The sequence below is a fragment of the Brachyhypopomus gauderio genome, chromosome 8, assembly GCF_052324685.1.
Source record: "Brachyhypopomus gauderio isolate BG-103 chromosome 8, BGAUD_0.2, whole genome shotgun sequence".
NCBI classification, from domain to species: Eukaryota; Metazoa; Chordata; class Actinopteri; order Gymnotiformes; family Hypopomidae; genus Brachyhypopomus; species Brachyhypopomus gauderio.
Genome location: NC_135218.1, coordinates 23,603,803 through 23,625,051, shown reverse-complemented (window position 1 = coordinate 23,625,051; position 21,249 = coordinate 23,603,803). Strand labels below are relative to the sequence as shown.

Below are 21,249 nucleotides of genomic sequence, written 5' to 3'. Positions count from 1 at the left end.
GAACCTTCTGAAAGAATTCAGACAAATTTGAGCTGAAGGAAGCTCAATTTGAGCTCAATTTTGTGACTCATACTTCACACGAGTAACTTCATACTGCACAAACTCCCTGCTTCCTAGAATTACATTTCCAGGGTGAAGTCTGGCATTGGTAAACATTCCAAACATTTCCAATTCCTGAAATTCTGTGATTTTCTAGTCTAAATAAAACCATCTGTTGTCTTGAGTCTCTTCAATGCAGAGGTCAGTACAGAATAGAACAGGACCTTGTGTAGTATTGAGCTCAATGATGATGATGATGTGAACTTCCAGGATAAGAACACCCCTACTGACCCAGAAGTTTGGTGTCGACCAACAATACCCTTTTCAGCAGAGACATTTCACGTGGGTGTACTGTTAAAAAAAACCAATTAAAACCAGGAAGACATTAAGCATGAAATAAATATTTTTTTATTCTTCTCATTATCATATTTATTAGCAACACTATACAAAGTGCCAGCCATTACAGGCAACCTCATGATGTTAAAATCCTCCAACCAGCTCTCACCAGCAGACACGTAACCACCACGCTGGGTCATTCATGCATAAAATCTTGCGTAAAAAAAAAAAGACAGGAAAAAAAAAAAATATATATATATATATAAAAAAAAATATGCGTAGCACTGATATACAGATTTGATATAAACAGGCTTATTGGTCACAAACCAAATTTATTATAAACATGGCTTTCTGGTGCCACAGAGAAAGCAGACGAACGAGAGATAAGTGTACTCTGTCAAAAAAAGAGAAAGTCTCTTTTTAAAATTTTTATTGTTTAATTTATTTTTCTCTTTTTTTGGTAGGTTTTTATTTCTTTCTATTTCTGTTGTACAGTCTAAAAAGCACAAAAACCACATCTGGTGCTGGGTTCTCTGTGCTGGCAACACACGGCACTCAGTCAGAAAAAGGCTCCACACACACACACACACACACACACACACACACACACACACACACACACACACACACACACACACACACACACACACACACACACACACACACACACACACACACACACACACACACACACACACACACACAAAGTGCATTCACTGGAGGCCGCTGTGGCACAACAGAGTTCACTGTAAAGCCCAGCAAGTAAAACTACTGTGAAACTCAATAGGATTTAAGGAGCAGTCATTAGGAAGCCAAACAGGCAACAGGGTGATCGAGTGATTGAGTCAGCCCTACAGGGTCTGGCAAATGGCAATTACGTTTCAGACAAGTGATGCGTGACTGTAGTACAGGCCAATACATAAAACAGTGCCATCTAGTGGTGAAATTTAGGCATTAAATTGCTGCAGGGCTTGGCAATTCCTTCCACACCATGTCAGAGGATTACTACTGTAATTTTTGTGAATACAGATAAAAGCACACACACAGACGCACACACACGCACGCACACGCGCGCGCACACACACACACACACACGTTCATTGGCAAAAGTATTAAAATCAGTGTACAAATTATGGTCTCCAAAATGTGCAAAAAGTTCAACATCGAAAGGACAATCAATTGTACATACGTTACAAACGCCGATACTCACCTTGGAGTAAATCTTTACACTACGCAAGCTAACAGACACAGAATAATGCTGCTCTTCCCTTTCAGATCAAGTTACATGAAAACAGAAAAAGTGATGTTCTAATGTTTTTGACAACTGGCACTTAAACCTTTGCCAACGACCAGGATTACCGTCAGATTCAGAGACACAGTTCAGCATCCGCCAGCTCTCAAACCTTTTACACAAACAGGTTTGTAGGAGCCGAGTGGGAACACAAGACACACAGGAACAACTGTGAAGACCCCTAATCCCTGTGTTTCCAGCCAACTGCAACGTAGCATTCATTATTTAAACAAAAACAACCCCCCCCCAAAAAAGTGCTGTGTTGGCAAACTGTTTGCCAGGCATCTGGAATATAGCAATGGCTACTGCTGCAGGTGTGATTTGAGAGCCTTCGTCTTGTAGCAGGACTGAAAGATTACAGATTTGTCTTTGTAAATAACGGTAAACTGCACATTCTGTTCAGGACCTGGAGTTAAAAAAAACTGTAAACATTTGTTGAATAATAACCTTAGTATCCCAAAGTCAATGTGTCTAGACAGAGATTCCAGCGCACAGGTCTGCAGTACCACCTACTGGTCAAAATGTATTTTGTCTAGTTGACGGCCTTCGGTGCCTCTGGGCCGTCAAATGAACACAGTGCCAGCCAACATCTCAACTACTAACAAACTCATCAGTACTCCAGTGGCCTAGCCCTCACCACTGCAGTTTGGGTCAACCTTCTCAACACCAACGTGGAATTCATATCTTCTGCAGGGCTCAAAGCAAGAAGTTCCACGGTCTGTATCACTGTGCCATGAGTACCTTTAAAATGAAATTTAAAAAACCATCTACCTAAAAAGATTGGCCTAACCACAGCCAGATAAGAACAGCAAAACTACAGTCCCAGAACTCGAACTCTCAGCCTCAGCCTTCCTTTGCAGGAAACTATTCCAGGAAACTATTACTTTGCAGGAAAATATTTTCCTATTTAAGTATTAAAATGCTCAGCACATGCAAAATCAGATAATATAAACAAAAACACTGCCAGCAGACATGTGGCCAAAGTGCTGTCACTCAAGCGTTTTACCGCCCAGCGTCAGACTGCAGACCAATCAGACACACGGCTGCTCTCCTCCAGCCCCGCACGACTCGGGCATGACTCAGACGCGCGAGCGCACACCTGTCAGACGGAGCTGGATCCTCTGTTAACGTGGAGGACTCGGGGGGCAGGCAGCGAACACCCTCAGGAACAGCGGACTGCACACAGTACCTTTTGCAGGTCAGAAGACGCTCGTTTGCGGAGAAGGTGGAGCCAAGAGGTTAGAATAGAGTTGAAATGTGTTGTACCGTGGGGAAGGAGCAGAAGCGTTTAACCTGAACTTTAGTACTGATTACAGCTACTGAATCAGTGTTGGTACTGATCACAGCTACTGATCACAGCTACTGAATCAGTGTTGGTACTGATCACAGCTACTGAATCAGTGTTGGTACTGATCACAGCTACTGAATCAGTGTTGGTACTGATCACAGCTACTGATCACAGCTACTGAATCAGTGTTGGTACTGATCACAGCTACTGAATCAGTGTTGGTACTGATCACAGCTACTGAATCAGTGTTGTACATCCAACATGGGGGGAGGAGAGAGAGAGAGAGAGAGAGAGAGAGAGAGAGAGAGAGAGAGAGGCTGCTATGTGGATGTTCATGGTTAGAGTGTTGAGAAGAAAGAAAGGAAAGAAAACACAATCAAAAAAACAAAGAGAATCCAGTTCAGTCAGCTGTGAATTCAGTCTGGCCATCCTGAGGTCTCTGCAGGAGCAAATGAAAACACACGCAGGAGTCTCAACCACTAACCGGGTTACTCGATGTTCCAGCACTGCCAAAACACGGTGGGGGGCCAAAAACGCAGTGGGGGGCGGGCAAAGTCACTCAGAAGATACCCGATCTCCGTAGAAACAACACTACCACATCACGTTTCCTTCCGCACGGCCATGAGGAGCGCGTGGGTGTGGGGATTCTAGGCGACCTACACAAGCCTCGTGTGTACGGAGATCGTCTGACCAGGGAACCTGCTCTCTGTCGGGACGCGACTCTAAGAACGAGTGTCTAGGCACAAACCCCGCCTCCAACGCCTCGGGGGTTTGGCTTTGGCGAACGTGTTGATCGACATGTTTGTTTCGGAGCTGACCTCGGTTCAGCCTGAGGACTACGGCACCGTGTTGTGGGAAAAGGCTAAGGAGCGCCTGAGGAGCTGACCTGGGGTCAGTGTGATGGGGAGGGCAGAGGAGTGAGAGAAGGCTGGAACTCGAGCGACACTGGGCCCTGATGTCACACGCCGGACACCCACCGCGGAGAGGACAGAGGGCTGGAGAGGCCACAGAAGGCACACGAGAAGAAAAACAAGACGGTTGTGGGTGCGGGAGCGAACGACGGAGAGGCGTCCAGACATCCCGACGCTGACCACAGCGCGAGAGAGCGGTGCTGTCTGCGGACGAGCAGGGCACAGAGAGGGAGGGAGTAGTACAGCAAACTAATGTTTCTACAGCATCGGGAGTTGTATATACTACAGTATAGATCTCTTTGAAAGAGTGTGTGTGTGTGTGTGTGTGTGTGTGTGTATACACTACAGCAACTGTGCAAGAAAATGAGAACTTTGGGGGGCAAAGCGGGTTAGGTTGGAGAGTTCCCCAATCTCCTGCCATCTGATCTGGTTTGTTTTTTTCTTTCATGTTTACCATCATTTTCTCTTTAGCAGCTTGATAGAATAGCAGCCCTGGGGTTGTCGGTACACTGCTCTGGGACAGGCTGGGAGCAGACAGCTTCCCACATAGATCCAGCACGTCTAGAGCCCAACTAGACACCCCAGAGCTGGGGCTCCTACACAACAATTGCAGGAAAGAAGTCAAAATCAACGGAAAAATAAAAATAAAAAACCTTCTACAAACAGAACGAATGTTCTTTAGTTGTTAGGGGTACTTACCCCCGAGTGAAATTAAGGTGCAATGTTTTCAAACAGACTCAAGCCCCTCCCCACTGCTGTCCTCGACCAATAGAGGCAATAAACATAAGGCCCTCCAGCTAAACCACACCCACATTTTGGTCCAATGGGTTGCTCTGTCAGCAGGCTGGGAGGAGTCTAGAAAAGGGCAGAGCCTACAGACACTTAGGGTTTGTCTCTGATTGGTCAGTGATTGGAGGAGAGGCGGGCCTAGTGAACGAACACGTGCCGCAGCAAATCCTCAGCGGCCGGTCGCTGTTTCGTCTCCACAAAAATCCGTTTGAGGAAGTCGCGGCAGTGGTCGGACACGTGCACGGGGAGGGCGGGGTTGGTGGGCTGGGTGGCGATCTTGAAGATGGCGGCCATGGCCTCGTACTCGGCCCAGGGCGGTCTCAGAGTGAGCATCTCCACCACGGTGCAGCCCACGCTCCTGTCAATACACCACAGCTCCGTTAGCATTTGGGGCAAATGTGCGCGTTACGCATCGTTAGCGCGCGTTACGCATCGTTAGCGCGATGGCGACAACGACGCTCCGATTCAGACGACGTCAGTAAAGCCTTTACCAGATATCCGCCTTCCTGCCGTAGCCCTCCCCGCTGATCACCTCCGGACTCATCCAGTAGGGGGTGCCGGTCACAGACTTCATCCCCGTTCCCGACAGACAGATGGTCTGCAGGCGACGGCTCGCCCCGAAGTCTCCCAGTTTGATGTTGCCCGCCGAGTCCCTCAGGATGTTGGCGCCTGACGGCAAAGAGCAAGTTGAACAGAGAGAAAAATAACATTTTATGACGCTCTCACTGGCCAAGCGACTCCTCGTTTGCATTACAAGCATTAGCAACACAAGCATTCCCTGACCAGCTGTAGAACGGGACACATGTGGACTGGACCGGATATGGAGAGAGTGAAGGGGTCAAAGGTCATGGCCTCACCTTTGATGTCCCTGTGTACAATCATGTTGCTGTGCAGGTAACACACGCCTTCCAGAATCTGCCGTGTGTATTTACGCGTGACGTTTTCTGTCAGCGCACCGTACGATTTCAGCTGGTCCTTTATGGAGCCCTGAAGAGACACGTGTACTTTAAAAACGTTACCTTTAGGAGGCTGTATTTAATACCCCACACACACGTTGGTTTGCTGGTCTTACCCCGGGCATGTGCTCCATGAAGATCGACAGAGTTCTCTCGTGCGTGTCACGCAGACAGCCGTAGTACTGTACTATGCGTTCGTGGAAAAGATTCTTTAGGAGCTGAATCTCGCACTCCAACGCACTTACCTCCTAAATACACACACACACACACACACACACCATGTAAAAGTGGAACGAACATGTGCTGAAGTATTATTTGGTATGTGGATCACTCTCGCAGAGGTTCTGTAAGGTTTGTGTCTCTCTCTGCCCACCTTGCTGGTCTCAGGACTGTCCGGATCAAACTGAACCTGCTTGACGGCGAGTTCTCTGCCCGTGTCAGCATCATAACAGAGGAAGACCCGGCCAAACGCTCCCTGACCCAGCAGTTTCCCCAGACGCCAGTTAGTCGGGGCACGGGGAGCTGTGTACACACACACACACACACACACACACACACACACACACACACACACGTTTTACTCTCTTGTAGGGATCTTTCACTGACATGATTACAGTAAGAAATTAAATGCTACACCTAACCTGATTTTACTCTAGTCATTTGGCTCTTAATTTTTCAAATTAAAAGTACCCATGAGGAGAAAAAAAAACAATTATCTGTGAACCATAAGATGGACCCCACAAGGTCAAAGATGTCTGACACACTTTGGTCGTGGGGACAAACATGTCAACAAACACGTGTGTCCCTCCTGAGACTCACAGCGGCTGGGGGGGCTGATGTCCATGACGTGGAGGGTGGGGTTGGTGCTGGGCTCGATGTCGCTGCCCCGTCTCCTCCGCCCGTGCTCCTCCGGCTCACCCGTGTAGACGCTGCTCCCGCTGCTGGTGCTGGGGCTCTGCTCCGTCGGGCTGAAGCTGACGGGCGAGCGGAACCCGTGACCCTGCGCCCGCCGTGCCCGCGGGAACGTCTTGCGCCCTGCGGTGGCACGGGACATTCACGGGTCGGACGGCACCGAGACACACTGACAAAACACCGCACGGGCAGACGTAGGGAGTCTGGCCGCATTATATTACCATTTTATTGTCTTTATTGTCTGAATTTGTGAATGCAAAAAAAAAAAAAGGGGGGTTGTGGGTGGGAGTAATTCTGACTTTTTTTCTATAAAGTGCAGAATCGAATTGTTTGTGGTCCTCAAATGAAATGGTTTGTTCTACATAGAGCATGATCCCCACAGGAATACAGCCATGTTTAAACAGATGCTAGCAACAGGCTACTAGGTGTTAATATAACGGTATAACTAGGCTTCAGTTTCATAAAGTGAAGAATTGTTGGTAATAGACTTTCACTCTTTAAAATATAAATGTAATGAATACAGAAGGTGCAGGAGTTCTACAGCTGCAGGTCAAAGGTCATCACCACTAAGAGAATAACTCGACAGGACAAACATCTCTCTGGACCCTCACCATCACTGTAGTCCTGCAGGCCGAAGGAGACGTGATATCTCCGTGGATACGTGCCACCTTTACCTGACCGTTCAAACACTGGGATGTCACACTCTGAAAGACAATGAAGAAGGGATGAGAATGAAGACTTCCGTGGAAAAGTTCCCCGGGAATCGCATACTCCGCTTCTGCCGAGAAGAACACCATAGACACCTCACCAGGAAACTCCTGATGGTTGTCCGGGTAACTCTGGGCTCGGGGCATTCGGGACTTAGGATAGCTATCACTGAAAGGGAAGAGGTCAAAGGTTACTCCTAGGCTTCATGTTAAAATGTGAAAGTGTGTGTGTGTAGCACAATTACCTGTCTAGGGGACTGTCTAGAGAAGGACAACTGCCAGAGGCAGAATTCTCAGGGCTGCTCATGGATAACGGGTCCAGCATCTGAGAAGGCCCCCACACACACACACACACACACACACACACACACACACACACACACACACACACAAACTCTGTTCAGGGGGCAAATGCCTTGATGCACACATCCTGACGGACCCAGAGGCTGTAATTCTCTAGAATGGAGCTCAGGACATGCTGCGACGTGTGCGTGTGTACCTGGTCCATGCTCTCAGGTATAAACTCTCCCTCACTGTTGATGCTGGTGAAGGACCCGTTTCTGGCCACCTGCTGGAGAGCGTCAGGGATGTACCCCGGGGGAGGGGAGCTGCGGTCCGTAGACTGGGAGCCTGCGGGCAGGTCACAAAGTGTTGATCAGCTTCGACAGCAACATATTCATCTTAATTTCTCTTGTAGTTCACTCAATATTCATTTAAACAAATCAAGAAAAATGCACACATGGAGATGTTTGTGGAGCATCAGCACTGACCTACGAGGGCCAACATGTTCCTTTGGTCCTGGTTGTCCAGGTTTTCGTGTACCTGCAGGAGATCCATGGTGGAGAGCATGCTCTGAGGGGACAGAGACAAGAGCACGTACCTCAGTTACCACTGCCTGGTTTAGTGCTCATAATCTCCACCATAATGCCATGGAGAGAAATATAGCAACAGGTTGCCAGATCTTGGAGCTCAGACAGACCTGGGAGGACGCAGACAACACCAGCAGGATCTTCAGACTCTTCATGTAGACAGAGCGATCGAGGAGCTCTACAGCCTTGTCCAGATCATCCTGAGTGTGGAGGGGAATCACCAGCTGCAGGCACAGGGAAAGAAAACACAGGTAAAGAGAGATTATACAGCACAGATGGGAAAGGAAGAGAAAAGATTTGCACTTTACATTAATTTCCGATGAAACGACAAGAAAAATTGAGTTTGTCCAATGTGCAGTTGAACAAACGAGTCTGGTTCATCACATGGCAACAGTTCTCCACCCACCCTGACAAGACCCGAGTAACACACAGAAGTGCCAGAGAGGTTGTCTCAGGTCGTGACCCCACACTGGGAGGGGTCATCTCAGGTCATCTCAGAGTGATACCTCGTTATTGGTGTAGTGCAGGTCCATGGCCTGCCCAAACGCCACTTTAGCCTTGGAGCTCAGGTCATCCAGACGGAGGGGCCGCGGGAACAGCAGGATCCTGCGAAAGCACGCGGGACATCACGTCACCCTCAAACATGAAATCATCCATATTGTAATACAACACCTTTAAAAATACACCATGATACACTGTATGACCTCACCCCAAACAACCCAATACACTACATTTATTTTCCATGCAACACAAGAGCTTCCTTTTTACGAAATTCATGGGCCGACTTAGAGTAAACAGAGGACGGGTATTTGTGGCAGTAGACGCCAGGAGAGTTCTCACGCTCTGAAGAGGGATATCTGCAAAACTTCAAGTGACAACTCTCCGGCCCCATTTTGTAACATGCCAGTCAACCCCAAATGTTGATTTCTCCCGAATAAGTCTTGTACTGCTCGCTATAAGTAGGAAGCATTACCTCTTCTCCCCTCTGTAGTCAAACTTCACCCGGACATCGTTCTGGAAGGGTGAGAGCACCATTCAAACAGCATTCACTTTACACACAACTACACCACCCCATCAGGCATTCTTCATTTTACCCATAAGAATTATGACAGATACACTTCTCACATCATCCCTACATGCAGGAGAATAGCTACAACTGTTTTGAAATCACCCCGACCAGGTTCCTACGAACGACACATCTCACCGGGTCACTCAGAGTTTGTTTTGAAAACACCACCGAGAGTTACAATAAGTACACGGAGTGCCCGTGAGCCCTGGTGAAACCTGGGCCCCGTTCACAGCACTGCAGAACACTGAGCTACCAGACCTGGTTCTTGGGGGACGAAGCTTTGGGTTTGCCCAGCTCAGACAGAGACATGGCAGGTCTGCTGGAGCGATGAAGCACGACCAGATCCTGCATGATGGAGTTCAGAACCTCCTGCTCATCTGCCAGGATTGAGGAAAACGGGTCAATGACTGCGAAGGTGACGTAGTAACGCTAACACACTAATGATCAAAAAACTGATACATACCCATGATAACCACTCAGTTTGCCCCAGGAGTTCAGGAAAGAGGATTTGCCCATTAAATGGGGTCCTTTCTCCTATACACAGGGAACATGATTTTATTATTATTATTTCAATATAAGCACAGCTTTTTCATAAGTAAAATAATACATTTAAACAGGACAAAAACATTTAAAAATCCGCTGCACAAATCTAGCCAAAATAGTTTAGCGCAACCAAGTGCAAGCTGTAAACCACCAAAACAATAAAGGGTGCTTAACTGGCAAAATCTATAAAAAATATATACATTTCTGTGCTCGACGATATAGTTCGCGAGTTAGAAAAATAACTTATAACCAAACCGGTGAACTCTTACTAGTGATTTGACTAATTAACCACTCACACTCCCCACGACATCCAGTGCTGTCAAACCCCCTCACATCACTACTGCTGTCTCGTTAACGTGTGTACTAGCTACCACGGCTGGGTCAGACGGTCTACAGACCACCTGAACGTGTGTTAATCCCCCTGGAGGGACTTTTAATCACACACACGTACAGAAAACACCACAGACGACGACCAGGCGCTTACACACACACACACACACACACACACACATACACAAAATGGTTCTTCTGAACGAGCGTTTGTGCTAAAACGCTGGACGCGGCTAAGCTAGCTTAGCGGTTAGCCTAGCTAGGGACGACGTGATTGATTAGCCGGACGGCTGATTAAAAACACACTAAACACGGATACCGTGAAGTGTGTGTAGCCGTGATTAACGCGCTGGCTGGTGTTAAAGTCGCTAGCTACCGAGCTAACGAGGTCAGCTAGCCGGCTAAACCCCGAGTACACTGGGGCTAACGCGGCTAGCGCTAGACCACCGCGCACGGTCGCCGTCCAACAGGTCGCCGTGTGTCGTTATCACGGTTGTCCGTCTCTTGAGGCCCAAACCCTGGACGCCAGAAGCCCGTCGTGTCCGCCGCTAAACCGAGGAGCCCCGGTAGCGGCCAGGGGGGCTCATGCGAGCCGCGTTGGTGCAGCAGGTCGCGGTGCGGTGGTTTTAAACGCGGGCTCGGGTGTGCTCGACCGGGGTCGGTGTCACCTGGGCTGGGGCTTCACCTGGGCGGGAGCTTCACTTCCTCATCCGCGGGGGGCCCCTGCGACTGCGGGCCCGACGCGAGCTTCGACAGCCTCCCGCTCGGGTTCGGAAGTTGGGAAGTGGCCCCCTCACAACTTCAGCCGGAGCCCGAGGCCCGAGTGCATGGCGGCCGCCTGGCTGGTGTCGCTGCCCCCCTCAGGCCGAAAGAGACGCGGTTATATCGGGCAGGCGACGCGGGTCGATGTCTTCGCGATCCGGACGCGGCTCGTTGTGTCAGTGCGACCATGGACCACAAAAAAAAATCGGAAAACGTTGCGAGGTCGCCTGATCCACGTTCGTCTGGCCTGGTTTGTTTACATGCAAACCTTCCAACACGGCACGTCTGAACACCAAACACACACACGACCCCCGTCGACACTGTTTGTGGAAGTCTGGCCGCTACACAAACTGTGTGATGTCAGAAATGTTTGCGCTCCTCGTACCCCGAGAACTCCTCACACAAGCGGCGTTTGGTTTGACCATGTCGGATCACACCGCCACCGGGTGGCCATCATATCGCATGGCGACTGACCTAACCTGGGCTTCAATTAGCCCATCATGAGTCTGGTTTAGGTGTTGAGAGCACAGGAACCTAACTTACTAGAGCTCCCCGACTTTAGGAGGGAAAACCCACTGTGTGGTTTATTCTGAGCGTTTATTCTGCGGCATATACAGCCATGTTTAAGTGAATAGATTTACAGGTTTACTTTTAAAAAATCATTTTAAAACAAGCAATTAAAAAATCATGCAAAAGTATTGCGTATACCGTTAGGTTTGCACCTTTGTACCTGTTGATTCTGTAATCATGGGTGTGGTAGTGGGGGGGAAGTGAACCTGACTACCCAGTAGGGAGAGGGGCCCATTTTGCTCATGTGCCTTGTTTACAGTTCACTTCATTCGTCACGTATCTGTGTATTAGATGCAGAGTTTGTTTTATTGCAACAAGCTCAACAGAGAAGCAGGATGGATGAAAGTGAAAATAACCTGGTCTTGGTGTTTTGGCCAACCACAGAAGGAAAGAAAAAATGCAAACATCAGAATAATTCTGCAGAAGCAAAGAGCTGTAGAAATGTGCTGCTCTGTATTCCTGAAGCTGACATCACAAACACAAACCTCCACTTCCAGCCCCCTCATCCCAGGTCCAGCCTGACGTGTGAGAGAAGGATGTGGGCCACAGAGGAACAGTGGCTGTGGACAACAGTGTTTTCCATTTACCAGCCAAATGATTTTAGTAGCCATGGCATCACAGATGAGAAAACAAGGATAGAATTGTGTCATTTTAAAGTGTGTATCCTTACATTCATCCAGTTCAACAGGGCCCATGTGAACATATTCCAAATTCTATACTAAACGTCTGTTTCACCTATTAACACAAAGTTCTTGATTTTATCTAGTAAAATCAATCTTTATTAAAATTAATTTCACAATTCATTTATACATTCAACACCAATGTATGTAAATTAATGATAGTTTTACACTATTTGCATAGAAGAATCAAAGTTGATGTGCAACAGATAAAAAGAAAAAAATCGAATGATCCAGTTTAAAATGTATTGGCTCACTGTGCTGCCCTTATGACATACACTGTGTACCTGATCTAAGGACCTAACTGGTAAACATCTATACATTATAAAATGTTAAAATTTTGGGTAAAGTACTTTATGAACAAAAACTACAATGAGAATGCATCATTCAGTCAGTCTACACAAAACAAACAACCTGTTCATATACAGCTTTCCGCACAAGTAGAAAAATAAGTTTTCAATCTTATAGTCGGACTGGTTCAAAATTTAAAACCATTGAAAAACAAAATGTGGATTTTTCATTTGTTTCACTGCATATGTACCACTCGGTCACGCTCAACTTCGATCTTCATACCTAGACCCCTCACTTTACCACACTTTAAAATTGGAAGAAAAGGTTATACAATTCACTTATTTGGCAAAATGCAAGTTTGGCTAAGCCTACGTAATTTTTTTTTTTTTAAGCTTTCATTATTCAAATACGATCATTGAAATATTATTCCTTGAAGTATGAGAAGTACTAAATTAAACAAAAATTAAGAACAAAAATTAAGATATTTTGCAAGATTTAGCAACAGAACAAAATCAGTTTTGGGCTCATGGTGGTTTTATCCTGACACCGACATCACCACTGATCCCTGTACAGAGACCATGTCATCCAGACATCACCACTGATCCCTGTACAGAGACCATGTCACCCTGACACCGACATCACCACTGATCCCTGTACAGAGACCATGTCACCCTGACACCGACATCACCACTGATCCCTGTACAGAGACCATGTCACCCTGACACCGACATCACCACTGATCCCTGTACAGAGACCATGTCATCCTGACACCGACATCACCACTGATCCCTGTACAGAGACCATGTCATCCTGACACCGACATCACCACTGATCCCTGTACAGAGACCATGTCATCCTGACACTACTACACCACCACAAATCCACATGTTACATCCCAACAATAGATAATTTCTGATCCCCATACTGAGCAAGGCTGCTTGACAGGAAACAAAATCCCAGTGGGGCATTAACCAATACTAAAATAACAGTTATAGAATTGATGATTGTTAAGAATTCCAAACACTTTCCATCTAGTTTTTTTTGTTTTGATTAAAAAAAAATCTAAATCACCAGAACCTTAATAAACAGATTTGTTTTAAGGTAAGCGAGGTTTTCTTTAACTAAAAGTCATTTTGCTGCATAATGTGAATGTCATTATTCATAAAGATGTTTGCCAACACTCTTTGCTCTCAGCACATTCATTAAGAGATGTTTGATTTAAAAGAAAGAAAAATGTGAGCAAAAGTTGATAGATGCATGAACACATTTAGGAGTTGTAGGATCTACACACGGTCCACAAACTTGACGTTGATGGGGACTCCAGGGCAGAGCAGACCATGGGTCTTAGCGTGGACTTCACCTGTCAGCGGAGACACCTCGATGCGGAAGTTCTGAAGAAGCTTGAAGAGATGAAAACATAGGAGTGTTAAAGAATCCACACAGCTCAAACACGTGTGTTACAGTGGACAGTTCACAGTACACAAAACCTCTGAAGCTTGTTTGACGTGGAGTTCAATTTAATATCCTCAGAGGCATGAACCTGAACTTTATTTAATCTCAGTATGACATAAGGAGGGCGAGACATTATTATAGTTCCACAGGATAAGGTAGTGAACGCAGTATTGTATTTCAGTCAGACTTTTCATCTCTGCTTTGATACAAGGTGGAATTGTGTCCTTACATGTACACACACACACACACACACACACACACCTGTGTGAGAGCCAAGTACATCTCAAGCTCTGCTATTCTCCTGCCGATGCAACTACGGAGGCCATAGCCGAAGGGAATAGAGCCGAAGTTGTCCACGCGCTCCGAAACGTCCCGGCGGAGCCAGCGGTCTGGACAGAAGTCATTTGCTCGGGGGAAATTCTCCTCGTCCATGGACGTGGAGTAATGACAAAGGGCCAACTGGGTCTGACCGACGAGACAGAGAGGAAGAGGAGCTAGGTGAGGAAGAGGAGTTAGGTGAGGAAGAGGAGTTAGGTGTCCAACGGCAGCACCACTTACGCCTTAAACGCCATTTGCCGTGTGACAGAACGTAACGTAACTCTCATGGAGATGTCAAGATGCTTATATGCTGCAACGTGAAATCATGCCACTAGAAACAACGTGTCCCCCGTGCCTGGTCCCACCCCTTCGACGTGTGTCCCCTGTGCCTGGTCCCACCCCTTCGACGTGTGTCCCCTGTGCCTGGTCCCACCCCTTCGACGTGTGTCCCCCGTGCCTGGTCCCACCCCTTCGACGTGTGTCCCCCGTGCCTGGTCCCACCCCTTCGACGCGTGTCCCCCGTGCCTGGTCCCACCCCTTCGACGCGTGTCCCCCGTGCCTGGTCCCACCCCTTCGACGCGTGTCCCCCGTGCCTGGTCCCACCCCTTCGACGCGTGTCCCCCGTGCCTGGTCCCACCCCTTCGACGCGTGTCCCCCGTGCCTGGTCCCACCCCTTCGACGCGTGTCCCCCGTGCCTGGTCCCACCCCTTCGACGCGTGTCCCCCGTGCCTGGTCCCACCCCTTCGACGTGTGTCCCCCGTGCCTGGTCCCACCCCTTCGACGTGTGTCCCCCGTGCCTGGTCCCACCCCTTCGACGCGTGTCCCCCGTGCCTGGTCCCACCCCTTCGACGCGTGTCCCCCGTGCCTGGTCCCACCCCTTCGACGCGTGTCCCCCGTGCCTGGTCCCACCCCTTCGACGCGTGTCCCCCGTGCCTGGTCCCACCCCTTCGACGCGTGTCCCCCGTGCCTGGTCCCACCCCTTCGACGCGTGTCCCCCGTGCCTGGTCCCACCCCTTCGACGTGTGTCCCCCGTGCCTGGTCCCACCCCTTCGACGTGTGTCCCCTGTGCCTGGTCCCACCCCTTCGACGTGTCCCCTGTGCCTGGTCCCACCCCTTCGACGTGTCCCCTGTGCCTGGTCCTACCCCTTTAGGGATGAAGTAGCCTCCGACAACAAGGTCATCCTGAGTGATGCGGCCGTTTCCAGGAAGCACGGGGTAGAGTCTGCAGGAGACCCGCAGCAGGTCAGACACGTGTTAGGTTTCCTGTCCGAGTGAGGGATCAAAGGTCAGCAGGGCCCCACCTGAGAGTTTCTTTGACGAGTGCCCTAATGAGTTGCAGCTGAGGAAAATCGTCAGCGGTCGGCACACGCCCATCCAGCACGCGGTCCACTTCCTCGTGGATCTGCTCCTACACCACTGGATGCTTGGCCAGCAGGTATGTGCTCCAGGACAGGGTGAAGGACGTCTAGGGTCGTGGGAGGCAGGAGAAGAGAGTCACTGTGCCCTGTGGACACTTCCAACAAATACGCAGGCTCCACTTTATATTCCTCCGTGTTCTTGTGCACTTTGACCTCAGCCAGCGGGAGTCCACACTGGCTGTCCATATCCTCAACTACATTCTGGTTCTAGCCAGCATATCCCTCAAACAAATTATAAAGGACAAACAGGGGCATGTGGGGGGGGGGGGTTGTCTACAGAGAACAGAGTCTCCCAGTTCAACGTGCTCACTAGGGGAGAGCTCATAAGAACACAAGATCTCAAAGCTCCTCAGGATTAAGGAGCTTTGAGATGTTCCAACAAAGTATCTCACTTATTCTCTCCAACTCGCTCTCACACACACACACACACACACACACACACACACACAACACAAACACACACACACACACACACACACACACACACACGTGTGTTTTGGGTACAGCTGGATTAAGCACTAGGGAATAATACCAAAGCTTTACAGCCTGAGAAAAGAAAAACACGTTTTAAAAGAGGAGCCTACAAGAGAGCCATTATTCACACACACACGCACACACGCACACACACACACGCTTTCTTACTGTGTCCACGCCAGCTAGCAACATTTCAGTCATGTTGGCGTAGATCTCTTCCAGGTTCATCTCCTTGGTGACCAGCATGTGGGTGAGAAGTCCACCTTTTACCTCCTCGCTCTTCTCAAGCTTCCTCCTGATCTCCTCCAACTTCCTGTCAACGTGAATCTGGCCTGAACGCGCGCACACACACACACACACACACACACACACACACACACACACACACACACACACACACACACACACACACACACACACAGTTATGCTTCAGCGGCCGCCCACATCCCAGTACTCTCACCCCAGTGCACTTACTGAACCGGAAGAGGCCGTCCCAGGAGCGGCAGAACTCTGCCCAGGGTTTGGGCACGACAGGCCGCAGCCACTTGGGGATGGCGCCAGCGTACATGGTGGTCTTGAAGGAGCTGAACATGAGGTGGAGAGCCCCGATGTACTCCTCACTCATCTTGGGGATCTCATCTTCCAAGCAACCCAGGCGGGTCTCGTACAAGATGGTCGCCACCCCTAAGATCCGATTGGTGGTGATAGAGGAGTATCAGGGAGTTAGTTATCCCACACTAGAGCACAAACCTCAGCACAGACGCTTCAGCAGTGAAGGAGCATGTTGTTATTGGAGCGCAGGGAAGATAATGTTTGAAAATAGGAATATTGTTAGATTAGGAAGACAGACACGAATATTCGCAAGCAATGAAATAACTCTGGTTAATGCAATCACATGTGCATGCACACACACACACACACACACGCGCACACACACACACACGCACACGCACACGCACACGCACACGCACACGCGCACACGCACACGCACACGCGCACACACACACACACACACACACACACACACACACACACACACACACACACACACACACACACACACACACCCTCCATGGAGTATTTGAAGAACAGGTCGTTGACGTTGAGTACAGTGAGGTTGTCGGTCTGCTGGAGGCGGAGCTTGCGGACTCTCGTCACCAGATCCGCCACAACCGCGTTCACGTCAGCTGAGAACACGGCCACGTCACGCGGGCGCAAAATCAGCTGACGTAGCACACGACGCATCTTCAGCCAGTCATCTGCTTCACTGCAGAGAACACACACACACTTACATATTCTACATAAAACAAAACGCCATGACCAGAAACAACACCATCAGACCGTAAAGGATTGGAAGCAGTAACCCTCTGACTACAAGCACACACAGACATATGTAGGCGGGAGACTCACGCTGAGATCAGGCCCGTGGATCGGCCCCTCATGTCCCGGTACTCCTTCCATGACTCCATGTTGGCTCTCTGAGGGGCCTCGCCCTCGGCCCGAAGAACCTGCGCTACCAGATCTCGATCCGCTATCGATACAACCAGCTGTGGTCCAAAGCGCGACTTAAAGATCTTCCCATATTTCTTACTGTGTTCCATCTGGGAAGGGTGTGTGTGTGTGTGTGTGTGTGAGTGTGTGTGTGTGTGTGAGGGATACAAAAAAGTGAGAAATAAAGTAGTGATGTTTTATTATTATTATTTGTGGACGTGCAGGTCCTCTACAAGGGGGTGTTCTATCTCTCTCCACACCCTCCTGGCTATAGCCTAAGGCAGTGGTTCCCAAACTTTTTCTGCCGTGCCCCCCTTTAGTAGATGAGAGCTTTGGACAACTCACCAGTTCATGTATGAACAGTGAAGTATTGCTGGAGCCCAGGTTTATTTTGGTCAACCAGCAAATAAACGGACTAAGTGGAATACCACCAGCGCGAGTATTAAGGTTGAACTAACTCCGAAAAGCAAGCAATACAAGCATAGAATTAGACTGAATAGATCCGTTTTTATGGATCGGTCACATTGTCCCCGATACCCGATCTAGAATTTTTTCAGATATTAATATCGGAATCGGTGCATCCCTAACACATGTGCAAGTTTTACTTTCAAGCTCCGCGCCCCCCCTGCAATAGCTCCGCGCCCCACCTAGGGGGCGCGCCCCCCACTTTGGGAACCACTGGCCTAAGACATTTCAAAGGCATCATGCATAAACCGATGTGTTCAGAATGATCAAAACATACGTGTTTTGATCATTCTCATCACAGCCGACCTCTAACGCACGCATCTCTTGATGTGTAGTGCTTAGTTTATTTTCATACCTAGTGCAACAAGCTAACACATGACTGTAGGGCAATTAAAACTGCCAAAATCTGACTGCTCTGTGCAGAGTTAGACAGAGTTATACAAACCACAGAAAGAAATGCCTTGTAAGCAAGATGCTAGTGTAAATATTGGCAATCACACATTAAAAGAACGTACAAGAGATACCAGAAAACTCAATTACCCTAGAGTACCAGAAAACAGCCCAGATTAAGAACGAGCGACTCCCGAGTATTTAATATGCGCTCGCGGTCTTGCGGTTAAAATAACTGGTTCCGACTGCCGAATTCTAGTTTACCAACACTACCATACACTAGACATAACAGCTTTGTACATTTTACTGTAAAGAAACTATAATTGACTCCGTACCCATGCGCAATCTGAATACGAGAGCCTACTGTACCTTAATAAATTAAATATAATCACAATGTGGTCATTCTCTCACATTAACTTGTACAGAAGTAGTTATGTCCGCTGTGAGCCAGCAGCACACAGGAATCACAACACCTAAAATATTTGTATTGGTGTTTGACTCATTATTATGAGGGTCCAGTTGGTTCGGCGGTGAGATTTCTGTGCAACACCCAGTCGCAATGAATCAATCGTTCATCAGCGGAATGACCCATTTCAGTCGGTGCATTACTACCTTCGGAACCGCGTCGTTTAAAGCAAGTAGTTTGAACGACATAGCACCACTGTTTACTGCCTTAAATCAAATAATACCCTGGTTTTTTTTTTGTTTCCATTTAGGAGGCTGTAAATTTTGTTTTAAATCTATCGCATTTTTTCTCACTCCATTTACTCTTTACCGAACCCCTTTAGCGCTCCCTGCGCTGTCCGCGTAGTTAACGAACCCACCGGACTGGCTGGGTCCAATATCCCCAATCTTACATGACAACCACAACTCTTTATTTCTGTCCTCGTTTGCCTTTTGGAAATGAATTTGCATATCTGACAGAATTTACAGCAGATAAAAAAACATTTATCTTGGTATTCATTTGGTCTTATTTAAAACTTTTAAATATTACTCCAATTGTTTCCCTTCAATTCTATACGTGTCACTTTTCTAGGGGAAAACGCAGAGGAAATGTGAACACAGAGGACCAAGTTTATTACTATAAATTAAATAAATGCATGAAGTAATGAACCTGGATCTCGTGAATGCGACTGAAGCCATCTCGGTAAAAGAACTCAATTAGGTTCCCGATGGCGCTGGGTCCCGGCATCTCCCGCAGGGTCTTCACCTCCCGTCGCTCCGCCGCGTGTCCGCCGAGCTCCTCCTGCACACCCGCTCGGCCCTCAGAGGAGTTCAGCGTCCCGCCGGCGGATCTGTGCAGCGCGCTGACCTGCAGGAGAAGCTGCGTGTTCACCTGGTTCTGTAGACTTCTCCGAGCAGCACCGAGGAGGAGACTGAGAGCCATCGGGCCGACCTTAGACGCTGTGAGCGGTCGTGGTGGATCAGGGGAGTCGCACCTTCACTGGGCAGGTGTGGAGGAGAACTGAGTGGCCGCTTTTGAACGCAGGTGCGAGTTTAATGGAGAAGGGGGTTGGACGCTTGGGGTCTGACCCAGGGTGAGTCCTCACGGGCGGATGTGTTGGGTCAGCAGGCTGGGTGTACCTTCCTACAAAATAAGGAGCTTTTCTTGATGTCGCTCATTCATTATTATGAGTGGTAGCTCGTGGCAGATTTTGCCGTCTTCTTTTTCTGTGTGGTTGGATGGTTCTGCAGCACAACCGAGGTAACGGCTTGAGGAAAACTCAAATAATGTTTGCCCAATTAAGAGAATAACACGGAAAGACACCGACATCTTACGTAAAGGTTACGCTGCCATATGACAACGACATTTGGTTTTCAGACACTGCCATGTGACTGTGCCATTTGACTTTGTGCCTACGCACACATATGTTTGCTACTGAAAGTCATTTGAAAACTAATGAAAGTAATTTATAGGTGCCAGTAGCAAGTAAGTCGCCATATTGTCCTCTCGGGAAAGACATCAGGACCCAATTAGATGATGTCGGTGTTGTGCTGAATTCACACTCCTCTGCAGAAACTCCCCTCGTTTACAAATAACAAAGACGCTACAGATGATATTCGCGATTTACGTTGTTTCTTTGCACAAACGTTAACGCGGACGAAAGTTGCGGTCGTAAAGGCCCCAAAGCACTGCGCAGTTTTTTAAAATTGCTTTTAACCTGTCCATCATAAGACCTCCAAACAAGTTGTGGTAAAATATGTGCATCCTAAACAACAATCTCTTGAATTGGTATGAATCACTTTTATTTCTATTTGTGGTGGGCAGGTTTTGTTTTAAAAAAATCCATTGCAATTGATTCAATTACCCAACACAGATTCTTGCCTATGGGAAAGTAATCCCCTTTAATATAAGGATGAGCTCAACATCGCTACCACATGTTCAATAAAAATACAAACAATAAAAGCTACTGAAATTTTAAATAAGGTATAAATACACACCAAAGAGTTGTGGGTTGTTTAAGATGCACTTTATGTAGTCTAATACAATTTGTTTGTGGACTTAAGACGTTTAAAAGCTATTGAAATTCTTAAGACATAAACTGACGACCACAAATACCCAGCTAAGAGTTGTAGTTTGCCGTAGATCGTGCACTTTATGTAATACAACTTGTTTGGTGGTTTTATGAAGGACATTTTAAAAGCTATTGAAATTATTGCAAAAAACGGGATCTTTACGACTGCGTCCGTGTTAAGGTAATTTGTAGACGGTGCCTTAAATGTTGCAGCGGAGACAGTAGTACATTAAAATAAGTCTACAATTTAAAATACGCTTATTCTTGACGCGAAGTTGTAGGTGTTTAAATATTTTGCAAGTTATTGAAGAAAGAATCCCGAATGTGCAAACGTGATACCAACTTCACCGCAGTTTTTCCAACACTGTCACCTGTACGTAAGATG

At 47.9% G+C, this 21,249-nt stretch overlaps 2 protein-coding genes across 5 annotated transcripts; both read right to left on the bottom strand.

Moving 5' to 3' along the window:
• Positions 1-429: 429 nt before the first annotated feature.
• map3k2 (mitogen-activated protein kinase kinase kinase 2) lies at positions 430-11,249 on the bottom strand. Of its 4 annotated transcripts, XR_013132901.1 has the most exons (18): positions 10,726-11,249; positions 9,631-9,701; positions 9,426-9,544; positions 9,072-9,112; positions 8,605-8,704; positions 8,209-8,322; positions 8,000-8,081; positions 7,729-7,859; positions 7,475-7,554; positions 7,331-7,398; positions 7,134-7,226; positions 6,430-6,645; positions 5,984-6,132; positions 5,727-5,858; positions 5,512-5,641; positions 5,146-5,323; positions 4,565-5,012; positions 430-4,461 (listed from the first exon to the last, which is right to left on the bottom strand). XR_013132901.1 is itself a non-coding variant. In XM_077015667.1 (17 exons), the coding sequence occupies exons 2-17, from the start codon at positions 9,632-9,634 to the stop codon at positions 4,793-4,795; spliced, it is 1,857 nt and encodes a 618-aa protein (XP_076871782.1). In that variant the 5' UTR covers positions 9,635-9,701; positions 10,709-11,249; the 3' UTR covers positions 430-4,792. The 4 variants fall into 4 exon arrangements, 3 of the variants coding, with proteins under 3 accessions (XP_076871782.1, XP_076871781.1, XP_076871783.1); XM_077015667.1 differs by having other exon boundaries at positions 430-5,012; positions 10,709-11,249; XM_077015666.1 differs by having other exon boundaries at positions 430-5,012.
• Positions 11,250-12,645: 1,396 nt separating this feature from the next.
• cyp27c1 (cytochrome P450, family 27, subfamily C, polypeptide 1) lies at positions 12,646-20,610 on the bottom strand. Its single transcript, XM_077015664.1, is given in 9 exon segments — positions 12,646-13,740; positions 14,054-14,257; positions 15,254-15,332; positions 15,412-15,575; positions 16,171-16,334; positions 16,477-16,686; positions 17,070-17,269; positions 17,413-17,603; positions 19,463-20,610. Coding segments are annotated over 9 exon segments (1,602 nt in total). The 5' UTR covers positions 19,736-20,610; the 3' UTR covers positions 12,646-13,623.
• Positions 20,611-21,249: the final 639 nt, after the last annotated feature.

What these genes read in the sequence shown, in the direction of transcription:
- map3k2 (XM_077015667.1), bottom strand. An exon ending in CTAGACAGTCCCCTAGACAG is followed by an intron (nt 7,399 to 7,474) that starts GTAATTGTGCTA and finishes CTTCCCTTTCAG; the next exon opens with TGATAGCTATCCTAAGTCCC. An exon ending in TCATGGAGCACATGCCCGGG is followed by an intron (nt 5,642 to 5,726) that starts GTAAGACCAGCA and finishes GTGTCTCTTCAG; the next exon opens with GGCTCCATAAAGGACCAGCT.